At 38.1% G+C, this 17501-nt stretch overlaps 1 protein-coding gene across 1 annotated transcript; it reads right to left on the reverse strand.

Annotated features, from left to right (window-relative positions):
• Nucleotides 1-12349: 12349 nt before the first annotated feature.
• Nucleotides 12350-13879, reverse strand: LOC106343144 (uncharacterized WD repeat-containing protein all2124-like). Its single transcript, XM_013782281.1, has one exon. The coding sequence runs from the start codon at nucleotides 13777-13779 to the stop codon at nucleotides 12511-12513; it is 1269 nt and encodes a 422-aa protein (XP_013637735.1). The 5' UTR covers nucleotides 13780-13879; the 3' UTR covers nucleotides 12350-12510.
• Between the last annotated feature and the right edge of the window lie 3622 nt (nucleotides 13880-17501).

Genomic DNA, 17501 nt, shown 5'->3' on the forward strand with positions numbered 1-17501 from the left:
TACCTGTTTTTGCTTCCGGTTGTCGGTGAACTAATCCCATGAATTCGGTTATACCTCGTTGGTATTCTTCCGTAAGCAATCTCGTGTTCGGATCCAAATGAGGTCGGTCGATCCAAGAACGAAAATAATTTGAAGAAGACATATTTTTTACGAATCAAATTCGTGTGTAAATAGAGTAAGAGGGAGGATGAAGATATGGAGTGAATGAAGAGGAAGAGGAGTGCTTGTATTTATAGGTTAAATCCTGCCGACAGACCGAGGAAATTCCGACGGAATTTCGACGCCAACGGCTAGTTCGTCGGAATTTCCTCGGAATTTTGTAAAATCCCCAAACGGCTCTCCAACGGCTATAATATTTCCTCGGAATTCATTTTTTCCGAGGAACACATATTTCCTCGGAATTTCCTCGGAATATTCTGACGGATTGATATTTCCTCGGAATTCCATCGGTATATTCCGAGGAAATTCCGAGGAAACCAAATTTTGTGTTTCCTCGGAATTTTCTCGGAAATTCCTCGGGATATTCCGAGGATTTCATTTTCCGTCGGAATGTCCGTCAGAATATCGTTGTTTTCTTGTAGTGGTAACGTCTCACCATGAATCTGTCAAACTTGATGATTGGAGCGTCCGTCTCAACCTCACTGATACGCGTCGAAGGTAAGAAACGGATCACGAACTGATGCTCTGTGATCTTGTACATGTGAGCCACACGAGCAACTTCAAAATTGTCCAATCTGATAATAGAACCGGTTTTCAAATCGTTCCGGAAGTGGTTGGACCGGTTAGCGGGTATGAAGCAGTGAATCATAGAGTCCTGCAGAAAAATAAAAAATCATGTATTAGGAAGTTTTCACATACGAAGGAACGTAAAATAGAATCAAAACAATCCTCGCCAATTCATCAAGAAGGATAATCGTTATCCCCGTAAACCCATTGTTCTTGTTGATGTTCCTCGAATCCCAAAATCGGATGAGGCGAGCAACAACTGACTGAGCAGCTCGGCCGAGGCGAAGGGAGCCGAAAATGGACGGCGGCGTTAGCGGCGGAGGCGTTAGGGACGGCGGTGTTAGCGACGGGAGCACCTGAAGAAGTCATTTTCGCGATGGAGTTTCGAGATCTAAACGAAGGGGAAAAGAGAGAATAAAATTTGAGACGAATGAGAACTCACCATAGACGACGTAGATATATAGGAGACTGAAGAGTCCGTTACATGAAGATGATTCGCGACGTCGGTAGAGATCGTGTGTAGGTTCATAATGATCGAAAACAAAAAATGAATGTGGGAAGAGGAAGAGCCTCAGACGAAGGATCCCGAAGAAGACGGCAACCCTAATCAGCCTAAGCCGACGGCCACGCAGACGGTTAAAGACCGGAGAAGCCCATGATAGAAATGTGTATAGGTTCAACACACACACATAACTCATATCGCGACTTTCAGGTAAAAAAAAAATAGTATAGGCACAACATATACAAAACCCATAACTCGACTTTCAGGAAAGAAAAAAAATTCAAAAAAAACAATGGATAGGACCCACGTACCTGCTGAGATGTCACCTCAGAAAAGAGTAAACTGTAATATTATATTATAGATTATAGATTATAGATTTATAAGATTAATTTAGTAGAGATCGACCTTAATAGAGTATATGGTTTTGTAGCAGATCATGACATATAGTGGAGAGTATTAAATAGTGGTTACAACAAGACCAGCTCTTAGGAGAGCGAGACTCCAAAATCTTCTCGGTTACTATTTATAAAGATTATCTAACCCTTAATTAAATCCCTAAAATGGATTTTCTAGCCTTCAACCCCCCACTTTTTGTTTTTCTTACTGTTCTTTGGAAGTTTTCTAGATTCAAGTTTCAGTTTTTGTTATGGTATAACTAGAACTTTTAAATGAGCCCGTGGATTCATCGCATATTCTTCAGTTCATCTGAGATGCGAAGGAGTTAGGTTTTTTTTTTTTTTGAAAATGGGAGTTAAGTTCTTGACAAGTTTAGTTCATTGCTCTCAACTTTTACCTCGTTGGACTTTTTGTTTCATATCCAATTCTTCGAAGTAGTTTTCTTTTTCTTAGAACAACTTGATTTATCCCAAGTTCTGTAACTAAACTGACAGCTGTATAATGAGGTAGTCAATTGGCCATGCAATACGTTGGATCACTACAGGAAAATAGGTGTATTGTTACTAATTTTTCTGTCCCAATATTAAAAATTATGTCACAATATAGCTATTGTAACCAATTTATTACTGTTTATAAACGGTTACAATAGTGTCGTCACAAATTTTGATGGGTAACAAAAACGTTACAAATGTTGTGACTAACTTAATAGTAATAATTTCATCACAAATCATGACTATATACAAAAGTAATAATATGGTCATAACTATCGACCAATAATAACGTAATAAAATTGTCATATTATGAGACTAACATAACGTTACAATTTCGTCTTTAGTTGTGACCGAACAATAGTCTGAAAATTGTTACAATTAGAGACTGGTAATTTGTCTCCATTCCGTATTAATAGTGGCCGATATACAAATGAACTCTGTCACGCTTTATTACTAGAAATTCTCCACAGAACGTCTTAATGAGCTACTCGTTCCACATGTATTATACGTCAATTATTTATGAGAGTTTTTTGCGATTTCATCGAAATTGGATGCTAATAATTCATCCTAATGTTAAAACTTTTACTAAATCATTGTAACACTACTATTATTACTGTTTTGTTTACTAAAAGAATAAACAATTACAGTATAAAATTAATCACACAACGCCTTTGTCTATGCCTTTGTAGTCCCCACCGCTAGTGATGAGGGAGGAGCCTCCGGTAAAGAACGACTCGAGGCGATGCTCAATGATGAGCGATGGTGATGAAAAGCGACTCATCCGGTATCTTCCCATTCTCTCTCAGATCCGCTGCACATTGATAATAAGGTGACGCCATTGATGTCCGGTAGTTACAGTGGCTACAGTGTAGCTTATGGTGGTCAGAGGAAGCTCAAATGATGACTAAGGTGACGGCTGAGTCTTGTCTTATCCGAAGGCAGGGAGAAGAAGCTGAGCGGAGTTGAAAAGTTTGAAGAAAACGGCGGCTACTACTCTCTCTCTCTATGGCTGCTAGGGTTCTTCAGTGAAGAGGGTGATGCATATATATATATATAGTACGATTAGTAAAGAAATGAAAAAAGAACACTGGGTTTTTATTGCGTTAATAAAATTAAACCACAGTTCAATTTCACTACTCTCTTGCGTGGTGTTTAAAATGTTTATACAATCGATATATCACATATCTCATATATCCCTTTTTTACTCCCTTTTTTACCTAACTACTTGATTTTTCATCGACAAAATAATAACCAAACGCTAAATATCACAAACATAATAGGTAAAAAGTTTAGGATTTTGGTATGATAAATTATGAAAATAATGCGTAAGCTAAATTATCATCTCAAAATTATTGGAGTAAATACTTATTTAATATTAACTCATAGAAAGTTTTAAAAACTTCAACTATAGCAAAAGAAGTAAAATGTAAATATAATAATTATTAAAAATTAAAAAACATATTTGTATATATATATATATATATAATGGTTTTGACTAATTGTTAGTAGCTAAATTATAACAAATTGTTACATTAAAAAACGTTAATAAGTTGGTAAAAATTAGTTACAGCAAACATAGTTACAATGACGTCACAAGTAGTGTGTTGACTATTTCCGTTACATTAATGTTACTAATTGTGACAAATTTTTGTTACAACTTTGATCGTCACTGTATTGAGACGAAATGATTACTAAACTGTGACATAAAAAAATAGTTAAAATAACGTATCTTTTATATCACAAATTTGTCATCAATAAATTTTGTCACAAAATTTCGTAACAATATCTCAATTTTCTCGTAGTGGATCAACTTATTCCTCACCATAATTTTGGCCATTTCATAATTTATATAGACTGGCTCCTGGTTTATACTATAGTTTAACACATCAAATGAATATATGTTTTATAAAAAAACATTTGACATGGCCTACAGACTCATGAAAATCATTATTTACACTTCAACGCTCAAACTTTTTAATAAGAAAACATTCATATTTTATCATGCATATGCCCACTTGTGCATAAAATGTAGTGACTTGAAACTTATATCTATTATTGACTCCTTTTCGTCAAATAGTATAGTAACTTATTAAGCTTGGTTTATGAGGTCGTGAATCGCGAGACAGCACACGCCACAAGGTAGTCCAAAATAATATCGTAGTCCACTAATATATATAACATTTGATTTATATGCACGTATGACGTAACACTAATATACTTGTAATCTTCTGCATACATATACGCTTATATACTTGTCATCTTCTACTTCAATCACCCTGCAGTAATCGAGATATACACATATGAATCCATATTTTCGAGATGATACGATCTTAGGGATCCATGAAATTCAACAATTATAGTGAATTCAGCCAATCCTCAAGTTTTTGGTGTAAGGTCGCAATCGGAAAGCAATCTTCTCCACTAAATATAGGGAAACCAAAGTTTGGGCCACCCGATTGTAAGATTAATATCTATCCGTGAATAGAAAAAGGAGTATATCATCATGAGAAATGACTTTCTGGTAATAAGACGAGCTCAAGTTTGGCAACTTGCATGTCTACTTTTCATTCCCACGGTCACGAATATGTATGTCTCAAGTTTCTCCACTTCACGTACACAAGATGGGTTTTTTCATTCCATTCCTTTCTAAAACGTGTGATTTACAGTCTATGTATCTTTCCGACCATGCATCTCAGTAACATAATTAAGTATAAAAAAGTACTATGATTAGTTATACAAGTTTTATTTAAGTGATTCATATAAGATGTAAGGGATTAAATGTAAAATACAAAGTAAAACAGCTTATATATTTTATCTTTCAATTCATTATATATACACACATGTATGTATACGTATTTAGATAATGAAATAAATTGTAAAATTAGTCGCATACCTTGTGATTTGCAGTGTGATAAGACCTCTGATTGCTCTCTCTCTCAAGAGGCCCCTAGCTGATGAGATATAGGTGTTTATGTACATAAGAAAAGCCATAGTGATGAATTCCCTAGTTATAGTCCACATTTTGTATTGATCAGGTCTCCCATCTCCTATGCGGAAAGGGGATATACATAATAATTGTTGGCTCATAATACAACAGACGTGTTCATTTTGTTCCCTTAACTCGGATACGAAAGAAAAAAAACACTAACTTTTGTTTCAAGAGTAACCTCGAATTTGTTTAGAGGACAACGAGGAACTTTGAAAAGATTGACAATCAACCTTCAGATGTTCATAACGTTGAAGCTCTAAAGTGATCTGAATATCTACGATTTATTGAAGCGCAAAGAAAAACCCAACTTTATGATCCATTAGAAGCTTTTAGATTAGGGTTATAGACTCATATATATATATATATTGTTAACATTTCTGAAGTGGTAACTTTGGCTGCGGTTAAGAGCAGCTTCTATCAAACTCTTATCTCATGAAATCAATCTATATATTTAGCTCTTGAAGACAACGCACAAAGCTTCTTACTTTCTTGTTCTTTGCATCTTATTAATAAAGCTTTAATAAGCTATTTCATTTCAATAATCTTTCTCTCTAAACAACAATAAACCCTTGGTTTAGATTTTCCTACACGATTTAACATAATATGTTTTCATCCAGTGAAGCTAGCACTGTTGGACATATGCAAGTTCTCATTGAGCAATACACAAACACTTTGCTATATAAGTATTCTTCAATGAAGATGCTCTCAAGGAGATAGTTGACCTCGTGGGTAAACCAATCTGTCTCCACCCTGCCACAAAGAATCTCACCAATTTGGATGTGGCAAAAGTCTATACCATAGTTGACCCTCGCAAACCACTTCCTGAGGCTGTGAATGCCAGCTTTGAATCTGGTGAAGTCAGAAGGATTAAAGTCGCAAGGCCCTAGCTTCCTGCAGTATGTGGTCACTGTCTGAAAGTTGGTCACACTATCTCTCGCTGTTCATTGGCCCCTAAGACCTGCATCACCTGCCGCTCAGCTAAACACAATACTGAAGACTGTCCACGCTCCAACAATGGACCTCCAAAAGATTCAGCCAACAAGAAAAAAGCAAAAGCAAAAGCTAAGGACAAAGTTCCAATAGTTGTTGAGGTGCCTGATGTTGCTGCCCCCTTTTAAGTTGAGGCTCCTGCTCCAATCATCGTCGATGCTCCTGCACAGATTGTTGTTGATATTCCTGCTCTGCCAACTACTAGAGGAAAAGAATTCTCTGCTGCCTTGCAATTGGGGCTCCAGAAGCAGGTCTTCTCAGCTCTGAAATCAAATCGGTCAATTGCCTTTTCCTCTGGTACTCGGTCCCCTCCAGTGCCGCTCTTTCCTGGCTCATCACAGGGGACTCGGAAAGCCCCACCAGCTGCTCTGAAGGAAGGTAGATTATGTGTTGACCTGAGCTCGGTATTTTTGGGATCTCCTCGAGGCTCTCCTAGGGGTTCTCCTCGACTGTCTGAATATGGCTTCTCCTCGGGGTCAGAACTTCCTTCAGAAGAAGATGATAACCCGAATGACGAAGGGGACAAGTACATCAATGTGGTCTCCAAGAGGATTCAAAAACAATTAAAAAGCAAGGCTAAGGCTAGGGCTAGAGGCCCTTTAAACCTCTAAACCTTCCCCTATGGATATTTTTTGTTGGAATATTAAAGGTTTCAACTGTAAAATAAAGCGTCACGGATTTAGGAAATGGCTTAAGTTACATAAGCCTATTTTTGGTGGTCTCATTGAGACTCACGTCAACTCGGCTAAGGCTGCAAAGATCATCAATGGTGTCTTCCCTGGGTGGCGTTATGAATGTAATTATGAACGGAGCTAGGAAAAATTTGGCTTCTTTGGCACCCTTCTGTATCTGTCTCGGTTTACCACAAATCTCTTCAGTCCATCTCATGTCTGGTGAAGCTGCCTTTTGTGACTACTGAGTTGGCGGTAACCCTTGTTTATGGCTCAAACCATAGGAGGACTAGAAGACAACTGTGGTCGGATCTTGTTTTCTTGGCCTCATCCCCAAACACTACTGATCGGCCATGGTCAGTCCTAGGGGATTTGAACCAAACTCTCTTTGCTGATGAAGACTCCACCTCTGGTCAGTTCTATTCAAACCGTGGTATGAGGGATTTCTCTCAGTGTGTGATTGATGCTGGCATCCAAGATCTTCAGTTCTGTGGGTCTTCTTTTACTTGGTCTAACAACCAAGGACTTGAAGTTATCTCCAAAAAGCTGGACAGAATTATGATCAACGACAAGTGGTTAGAAACCTTCCCAAACTCCTTGGGTGTCTTTGGAGAGCCTGGTATCTCAGATCGCAGTCCATGCTGCGTGTTCTTGGACGCGGGAAAACAGAAGCTCAAAAGGCCCTTCAAGTTCTTTACTCTGCTGAATGATCATCCTCACTTTGAGCTCTTGGTATCTGAATGTTGGAAATCTCTAAATTTTGCAGGGTCTAAAATGCTTAATGTCTCGAAGAAGCTCAAGCATCTCAAGGGTATAATCCAGGAATTTAGCCGGCAAAATTTTTCTGGAATTGAACAGAGGGTCTCTGAGGCTTTTGATCACCTGCTATCTTGCCAACGGGAACTGTTAACCTCACCAACACCGGATGTCTCTAACAGGGAAAGAGAGGCTCATTCTACTTGGTTTAAGCTCGCAAAGGCAGGAGAATCTTTCCTGTATCAAACGCTCAAGAGTGAAGTGGATAGACGTTGGGGACTCTAACTCACGTTACTACCATCGCTCTCTCCGTTCCCGTCAGGCTCTAAATCAGATCATTTTTCTCGTTGACGCCAATGGTATCATCATCGACTCTTGGGAGGGTATTCAGCAGCATGTGCTGCAGTTTTACCAAAATCTACTTGGTGGGGCTGTGACACCTTCCTCAGTATCTACGGAGGACATTGCAAACCTTATCCCCTTCAGATGCTCTCACGATGTTACCCAACAGTTAGCTGCTCCTTACTCTAACGAGGATATCAGAAATGCTTTCTTCTCTCTTCCTAAAGGGAAGTCTCCCGGTCCCGATGGATTCCTTGTTGAGTTCTACACCGCTCACTGGAGGTCTATTGGCTTGGACATGATAAGTGCGGTCTCAGAGTTCTTTCACTTTGGCTCTCTCCTTAAGCAGTGGAATGCAACAGTCTTAACGCTTATTCCCAAGAAGATGAATGCGACTTCAATCTCTGATTTTAGGCCAATCTCCTGCTGCAATACCACTTACAAGGTTATCTCCAAACTTCTTGCTTCTCGCCTGAAACAAGTCCTCCCTCTGATCATCTCAAATACGCAATCTGCATTTATACCGGGCCGTTTAATGATAGAAAATGTCCTTATGGCGACATAACTGATCAACGGCTACAACTGGAAGAACATCTCTAAAAGATCTATGCTAAAGGTGGACTTAAAAAAGGCTTTTGACTCTCTTGATTGGGGCTTTATTTTCAAGATCTTCCAAGCCCTGGAATTCCCCGAGTCTTTTATCACCCTCATTCGGCAGTGCGTAACAACAACACGATTCTCGGTGGCTATTAATGGTGAAATGTGTGGCTACTTCAACGGTTCTAAAGGTCTTAGGCAGGGCGATCCGCTATTGCCTTACCTGTTTGTTCTAGCCATGGAAGTCCTATCTCAGATGCTGAATGCTAACTTCAGCAATGGGCGTATTGGTCACCATCCGAAGGCTGCTCAACCGTTAATCACTCACTTAGCTTTTGCAGATGACCTGATGATCTTCTTTGATGGTGAAGTGAACTCATTACAAAATATTGCAGACACCCTTCAGCTCTTTTCCATTTGGTCAGGGCTAGCTATGAACCATCACAAGACTGATCTCTTCATCGCAGGAATGAATCAGGCAGAAACTGATGATATCTCTAGTCTCGGTTTCTCCCTTGGATCATTACCTGTGCATTATCTTGGGCTCCCATTGATGCACCGGAAGCTTCAAATCTGCGATTACAGACCTTTGATTGACCAGTTAAAGATCATATTCTCCTCCTGGACTCTTAGAGCTCTCTCATATGCATGAAGAATTGTCTTAATCTCGTCTGTTATCTATAGCACCATCAATTTTTGGTTTTCATCCTTCATCCTTCCAAAGGGATGCATCAAAATGATTGAGTCACTATGCTCTAGGTTCCTCTGGAACGGAAACATCACCTCCCGGGCTGCGGCTAAGGTTTCTTGGTCTCAGATAAGCTTACCTCGCGATGAAGGTGGCCTCGGATTCAGGAGCCTCTGCATATGGAACAAAACACTTTGTCTTAAGCTAATCTGGCTCTTGTTTTGTGAGTCGGAATCTTTATGGGCAATATGGGTGAAGGAAAACTACATGAACGAAGCCTCGTTTTGGAGTTTGGATGAGAACATGAGCTCTTCATGGACCTAGAAAGCGCTACTCAAGCTCCGACCTCTTGCGGAGAGATTTCTGAGATGCTCTCTTGGCAATGGATACAAAGCTAGTTTCTGGTTTGACAATTGGTGTGATCTTGGCCCCTTACTCAAACACTTCGGACAATCTGGTCCTATGCAAACAGGGGTTCAGCTAAATTTTGTAGTGGCTGAAGCGTGCTCTGATGATGGTTGGTTGTTAAGATCAGCTAGATCTTTACAAGCGGAGGAATTCCAAGTAATGCTCTGCTCAATACCGCTCCCGTCTCATTCCCAATCTCCTGATACCTACTCTTGGAAAGTCAATGATATAGAATTGGAGGCTTTCTCCGCAAAGCACACTTGGGAAGTTCTAAGACCCTGAGGTCCAAAGCAAGGTTGGGCGACAAAGATTTGGTTCAAAGGTCACATTCCGAGCCATGCTTTCATGATGTGGGTAGTGCAGCTAAATAGGCTACCAACTCGATCTCGGTTGGCATCGTGGGGGCTCCAAATTGATACATGCTGCTGTGTATGTAATCACTACCATGAAACACGAGATCACATTTTCCTTAGATGTGAATATGCGGAGCAAATTTGGAAGCTAGTGTTGACGAGGTTGGGGTACAGACCTGTCCTCTTCCACATTTGGGAAGCTCTTCTTCAATGGATTGGGCTGAGGGTTAGTCACTGCCCTCCTACTCTCAGGAAATTAACGGTTCAAGCTGTCATTTACAGACTTTGGCGTGAGAGAAACCAACGTCTACATAATGGAATTTCATCACCACCACAAGTAAGCTTCAAGGAGATTGACAGACAAATAAGGAACGCTATACTGGCAAGGAAGCATCGTAGGAACTTCAAAAACATCATGGGAATCTGGTTGGCACATGAGTAATGGCTTAAATCAGCTTCTGTAGTTTTCTCTAAGCTCTCCCCTGTTTTTATCTTTTTATGGCTTCGGATTGCTTCTCCTTTTAAATCTTTGTACTAGTACAAACTATCTCATTTGATAAATGAAATTCACATACTTATCAAAAAAAAAAAAAAGTCATCTTTAAATAAAAGTTAAATATAGCTACTCTTTTAGATCAATTGCAAATCCCTAAACTATTGATCATATTTTGATATACCAACAATGGTGAAAAATACTATCGGAAATAAATTATTTGTTAGACAATATTATCTAGTCGATCATACAAGTCTGTATAGCCAATTGGTTGTAACGACGACTTCCCTACAGTCGCAGTATTGTTGATTGGTTTGGTTGGCAACAAGTATTAAAATCATAAAATGTGTGTTTGGTCTTAAGTCAACATGTTAGATGCTAACGAATAAAAACTGTACTTGTTTGACCAAAGATAATTAATTTATGATGCAATTTTTGTAGAACTTACAAGTTGCAATTAATGTGATCCATCTTTGTCCTGTTTTCATAAGTCGCTCCTTGTTTTATTTGTCGGGTTTTCCAAGTCTTCTGTAATATTTTCCAAGTTTTTCTCTTCCTTATAAAATGAATTGGTACTTTATTTCTTATGATAAAATTATAATTCTATTTTTGTGGTCAACCATAGAAAGATGAAATTTCGCTTTGTGTACTCACAATTAATGGATTACAGTCTGTAAGTGATAAGCAACAAATTAATATTATCCATTCACTGGTATAAAAGTTTGAGGCCTTTATCATTCGACCTAGCAGATACCCATTTTGTAGTTAAGTTACTACTGGCTATCGTACGAATTTAACTACTACTATATGTTACGTATAAATTAGAATAACTCCAAGTCACTCGTATCTCTTAACTCTTAAGAGTTTGAATCCCAGTAAATACACACGTGTTTGTCCATTCGTAGGCATAAGTAAACAACAAATTCATATTGTCATAGGCCTATGAGGCTATAAATTAATTTGGATTTCAGCTTAGAGAAATCTTAGTTGATAATAATAATATAATAAAATATTATCTTAATGTTAAATACTCCATACGTTTTAAAATGATATGTGTTTTAAAAAAAAAATTGTTTCAAAAAGATAGATATTTTGTATTTTCTATGCAAAAATTGTAAATTTCAAAAAAAATTAATTGATTTTATTAAATTACAATTGGTTAAAAAATATTAAAATTAAAAATTGCAGAAAACAATATACTTATTATAGTGATTTAATGTGTTTTTTTATTACGTGAAAAAAAATTAGAAAGTATGTCTTATCCAAAGTCACGGGCCTTTTGACTTCTTGTTTCCACGTAACCTATTTGTCTTGAAAATCTCACTAAGGTTCATGAATTTTTGCATGCGAATATAATGTATCTTATTCTTACATGTAAACAGTCCAAACATAATTTTAATGTACATTTTGTCTGACAACCAATCACAAACCTGTATGGGATCTAAGACCATGATCAATGGGGAGTTCTTGGAGTGAGATTCTTATATTCCGCTAAGAATCTTCCGCTAAAAACCCTCCGTTAATCGTGCTCTAAAATACATCACCCCCGTAGACTCCCCCAGGTTTCAAGGTTGCACAGGCAGAATCGTCATTCATACGTTCGAAGAAACACGTGCACGTCCGTCCACTTGTTCAATTTTAAACCATTCGAGTAAACCATGGAAGACATCTCAAACTCTCTTCTATTTTACACTTTAAAATAAAGTTTAGAGTAAAAATGCTTTAATGATATTTTTTTTTTACTCTATATTAGAGTAAAAAATGGGTTTAATCTATCTATAAAGTAAATTGTTTTTCTTATTTCATCACTTTATTTTTTTACTTTAAAATAGAATATATTTGGAGTATAACTCAACTTTATTATAAAATTAATCTATTTTACAGCGAAAAATAGAGTAAACCATTGAAGATAGTCTAATGACTTTATTATCCTTAATTATAGCATTATTACCAACAATTTTTTCTCTAATTTTATATGGAACACAAATATATATCACACTCTTTTGGCACGTACTGCAATAATCTCATTTTTATAATCTGACGGTTAAAAAACGCCAAATTGTTGTTCGCCAAACATTTAATGAAGTAAATAATAGAAAAAATAAAATTCATAAAACGAGCTCTTTGTAAATTGAATGATCCGGTTTGGTGATGGAGACCTTCCAACACTTAACCTCACCGTCAAGACTTCCACTAACGATTGAAACGACACCGTCTGTCTCTGAATCTTTAACCGCTGCAAGCGACTTAACCGGCTTAGTGTGACCGGAAAGTACCTCCAAGCAACTGTAACTACCATCGATTCCACGCCGCCAAATCCTGACCGTCCGGTCAGCAGATCCACTAAGGAGCAAGTCAGAGACGTTGAACAAGCTAAGTATTGCTTTGTCGTGCCCCCTCAAAGCACCACTTACGGACATGTAATTGGAACTATCCTCTCTCTCCCAAACTAATATTGACCGGTCACACGAACCGGAGAACAAGACCGATCCGTCGTCGTTTAACGCCAAAGCATTAACCGCCGATTTATGCTTTTCCAAAGTCGCAACTAACTCGTGTCGTTTCGAGTCCGCGGGTTTCGCCCAAACCCGAATACGCCTATCCGCGGATCCAGTATAAACGGTGTCGTTAGCAGAGACAGCAACGGCGTTAACGGCGTCATCGTGAGCTTTGATTGATTCCTTACAACGAAGATCAGAGGCTCTCCATATCTTCAATGTCTTGTCCCAAGAAACGGAGTAAATGAATCCGTTATTAACGGCAAGAGCGCTAACGGCGTCAGCGTGTTCGATCCAGAGACATTTTCTATGACGGCGAACCTGAACGTAGTTTTTGGGAAGAGCGAAACGTCGCAAACGGTCGTTTAAAGTGGGAAGCGTCGTTAACTGTTTGTAACCGTTTTTCGCCGTTAGTTTCCAAACTCCGATTTTACCGTCCTGATGAGCAGTGAAGATTTTATCACCGGAGAAACCGACGGACTTGACGGATCCTGAGAAAGGATCGTGACCGTTGAAAGTGTCGAGATGAGCACACATGTCGCGATCGTAGATGCTGACTTCGTGTCCGGAGACTGCGAAGAGATAGCCTCCGTTGACGGCGAGACATGTGACGGGGAGACTCCGTTCGCGGAGTTTGAAGGAAGAGGTAACGGGGTGTGAGACGGTAACGGCGAATGTCTCGGAGGGGATTTTCTGAAGAGAGGGAACGGAAGGGAGTGTCTGGAGAGAGAGACTGCTATGGAGGCTGCTAGAGCCGGTGGCTTCGCTGAGTGGCGACGACGTGGCGCTATCTGTGGAGTCCAGATGCTTCGGAGATTTTTGTGTTCGTCTTCTCCGGGAAGAATCTTCTGATTCAAACAGCCGTGAGATAATCCTCATTCTCGTTTGAGTTTCTTGTTTGGTGATAGTGAGAGAAGTTAGCTTCGTGTAAGTGAAGGTGCAGGTGCAGAGATGAAGAAGAGATGTGTAGATATATATAGAAGCGCGTCGTGCAGGATATATTTTGCCACGTGGCAGGTAAGTACAGTGCGGTGTTTCGAAATTGGTCGAAATGATTAGTTAGATAGATAGATTACTTCTTCTTTTTTGGCTTTTAAATTTTAAACTGTGATACATTTTGTACTTAAAAACAAAAGAGGGTATAATGATAAAATTAAAAGAAAATAGTCAAATCTGTAGCCAATGGTGTGTTTGGGGGTAAAGAACAAGAACTCAAAATCAAAAGAAAAAGAAGAGGACCTATCGAGTTTGCGTTACAGCATTGATGAGGTTGGAAGATAGCGCATGGGTCAAGGAGAGAGTAGGACCCAAACCATATAAATGAGCCAGTTCTACCATCAATATGATTATGAGGTTTATGAAAATGTTGACGCACTTTTATAGTTTGTTGAATGATTGTGATCAATGGTAACAGTAATAGAGACACGATTTAAGAGACTGGTCACGTCGTTGCTGGAAAGTTGCTGATTAAAAATAGAGACACGATGAGTGGGGCCAATGTCAAAACCGAGCCACGTTGAATAGTTGTAACCAAATGGATAAATAATTGATTTTCTTTTAAAAATCACAAGTAGACAAGTCGGTCGTTATCTGGAGTGGACTGGGAAGCAGCTATGAGAGGAGGTTGCCAGCCAAAGAATAGTGAAAGGGTAGTAGGAAGGCTCATGCAGTCTTTCTCATATCTTTCCAAGAACCTACAATTTGATTTGTTAATAAAGAGAAATATCGGCTGGCTTACGCGAACTGCCGTCTACCATATGGTCTAACATAGCATACGATCAAAAACAATTTTTTTTAATTGACCCATTAGAAACCAACGTGGCCCAGAGTTATAATATTAAGCGACTGACTGAAATAATCACACATATAGGTTTGCTTCAATTTATCAGATATAAGAAAAATTGAATAAGAGAAAAAATGATATTTGGAAACACAGTTTGCATAAAATTCTAGTGGACCTGTCAAACTAGATAAAGTCTATAATTGGTAAATAAAATTCTAGTGGACCTGTCAAACTAGATAAAGTCTATAATTGGTAAATAAAATTCTAGTGGACCTGTCAAACTAGATAAAGTCTATAATTGGTAAATAAAATTCTAGTGGACCTGTCAAACTAGATAAAGTCTATAATTGGTAAATATTCCGTCTGTTTCAAAAACATGTGTGTTTTAAGATTTTTACACTTATTAAAAAAATATATCAGATTTTAGTTATCAATATATTATTTTTCGTAATTAGTTATTCCCACAATTTTTAACCAATAAAATTTTAATAAACACAATTATGTTTTTTTTTTTGAAATTTACAATTTGCAATATATGCATTAAAAATATAAAAGATGTATTTTTTAAAAACAGATCTTTTAGAAATGAAAGGAGTACAAAACACGAGATGATCACCTCATGAGTAGAAAGTAAAATTAAAGAATCAAAACAACGTTTTATAAAGATTTTGTGTATATTTAATTGTCAAACGATAATTAATGATAAACTTATATACAAACCAATGAAAGGATTATTTTTTTCCGTCACTAAAATTATTTCAATACATATTTGTACTACTATTCTTTGTATTCATAGAATTAATCAGAAAATACTTATATTAATTCATCTTTCTTGTCTACAAATAAGTAGATTAGCATTCTCATTTTTGGAACTATAAAAATAACATTTCCCCCAATTATATCATCTTATACCCATTCTCGAATTTGGATCTTGCATCCATAATGCTCAAGACAAGATTCAGTCATTGAGCTTCTCAGAGAAGGCGAAGTCATATATGTGCTTCTCGCGGGATATAACAATGCTTTTAACCCTTTTTTCTTTGTCAACATGCTTTTTAACCGTTTCCAACTCAAACCTAAACTTTGAATTTTGGCTTCACATAAAACGAAGCTGCCAACTTTCACTGATGTCATCCACACACATTATAACATGCATTTCAGTTGGCACGTTTTAGATGATCATTTGAAAATTTATCTTTTAAACCGTTGAGAAACCCTTCTATGAATATTGAATATCCGGACGGTTAGTAATTGTGGTACTTTCTCTATCAAGCATAATAGAAATCAGGAGAGTGCTTTGGATTTTTGATATATGCTACCCCATATACGTCGTTAGATTTTGATAAAAAAGGTCCTAAAGAGAGGAAAAAGATTGAAAAAGCAAAAGAAAAAGAAAAAATATATTGGTTGAGTTAGGACCAAAAGAGTAAGACACCAATATATGACCCGTATGCACTACGCGTACGGCTCTTTCTTCACTCGTTGATGGGTCCCTTCTTAAGTGGAAGATCCCCAAACCCAACAGAGAAACTGGCCTATACCTTTTAAATTCTATCATGTAAATTTCTTTTATTTTATTTTGTGAAGAGAAATCTAGTTTACTGCACAAGTTACTGATGAATATTAGTGGAACTAGTCCCTTTTTTTGTAAACTAGGTGTCTGGATCTTCGGCCCAAATAATCTCCTAGACCAAGAACCAGCCGACGCTAATATGGATAACATAGCATAAAACATCCATTTCAACGAGAATTGAACTAAGAGTGCAATAGAATCTACTCCATGCACTAGACCAGTAGCCCAACTGGTGCAGCCTGGGTATGGCTTCTGCTCCTGGATCACTTGAAGGGGAATGGAATAGGGTTGTCCTTGGAGGCTACTAGCACTCTGCTGGACTATGGACGTCTCTCTGAAGCGATAGAATGGCGACAGAGACGATGGATTGCTACTCAAAGACACAAGATCACCTTGTATTGTCTAAGATGGGATTCACAGAAATTCCTTCCTTTAAGTGAGATCAATGTTCTTGAGCTGAACAGAGAAAGCTACAGACAAGACAACAAAGTTGACTGAATAATTCTTAGATTGAAAGTTGAGAAAGCAAAGCTGCCTCCCCCATGTCTTAAAGAAATCGACAGAAAACCCTAGAAGTAAACCAAGATGGTTTAATTCTAATTCTAATCCTAATCCAATTGAAATTGGTTTATTTTAAAATCCTAATTGTCTTTGGTTTAAATTAAATGAAAGCCCAATAACCAAAGCCCTTACAAAGTAATTAAATTAAACCAACAGGCTGGTTTATCTTGACTCCTTGTCTTGATCCAAGACCCACGATTTTGACTATCTCCTGGAGCCTTTCCTCTTGTGCTCTCAGCCTTGATCTAGTAGTTGGTCCACTCCACACACTGGTTGGCTCACATGGTGTCTCACTCTGGTTCTGGTTCTCTTCAGTATCCTCAGCTTCACATCTCTCTTCTACGGCAGTCTCATCACTTAGCTCATCCTCATCAGTCTCACTCAACTCCTCTTCTATGTCTCTGGTCATGGCTACACCATCCCCTCCTCCTTTAAAAGGATTTGACCTCAAATCCAAATCATCTGCAATAAAAGGATCCAAGTCAGAAACATTGAACGTAGAACTGATTGTATACTTCCCTTCAAGATCGATCTGGTAGACATTGTTGTTGATTCTCTTCAGCACTCTGAAAGGTCCATCTTTCCTTTGTAGCAACTTTGAGTTCCTCTCAACAGGAAACCTCTCTTTTCTCATGTGATCCACACAAGATCACCCGGTTCAAGTACTAGCTCCTTGCGCCCCTT

The sequence above is a fragment of the Brassica oleracea genome, chromosome C5 (genome assembly GCF_000695525.1).
Source record: "Brassica oleracea var. oleracea cultivar TO1000 chromosome C5, BOL, whole genome shotgun sequence".
NCBI classification, from domain to species: domain Eukaryota; kingdom Viridiplantae; phylum Streptophyta; class Magnoliopsida; order Brassicales; family Brassicaceae; genus Brassica; species Brassica oleracea.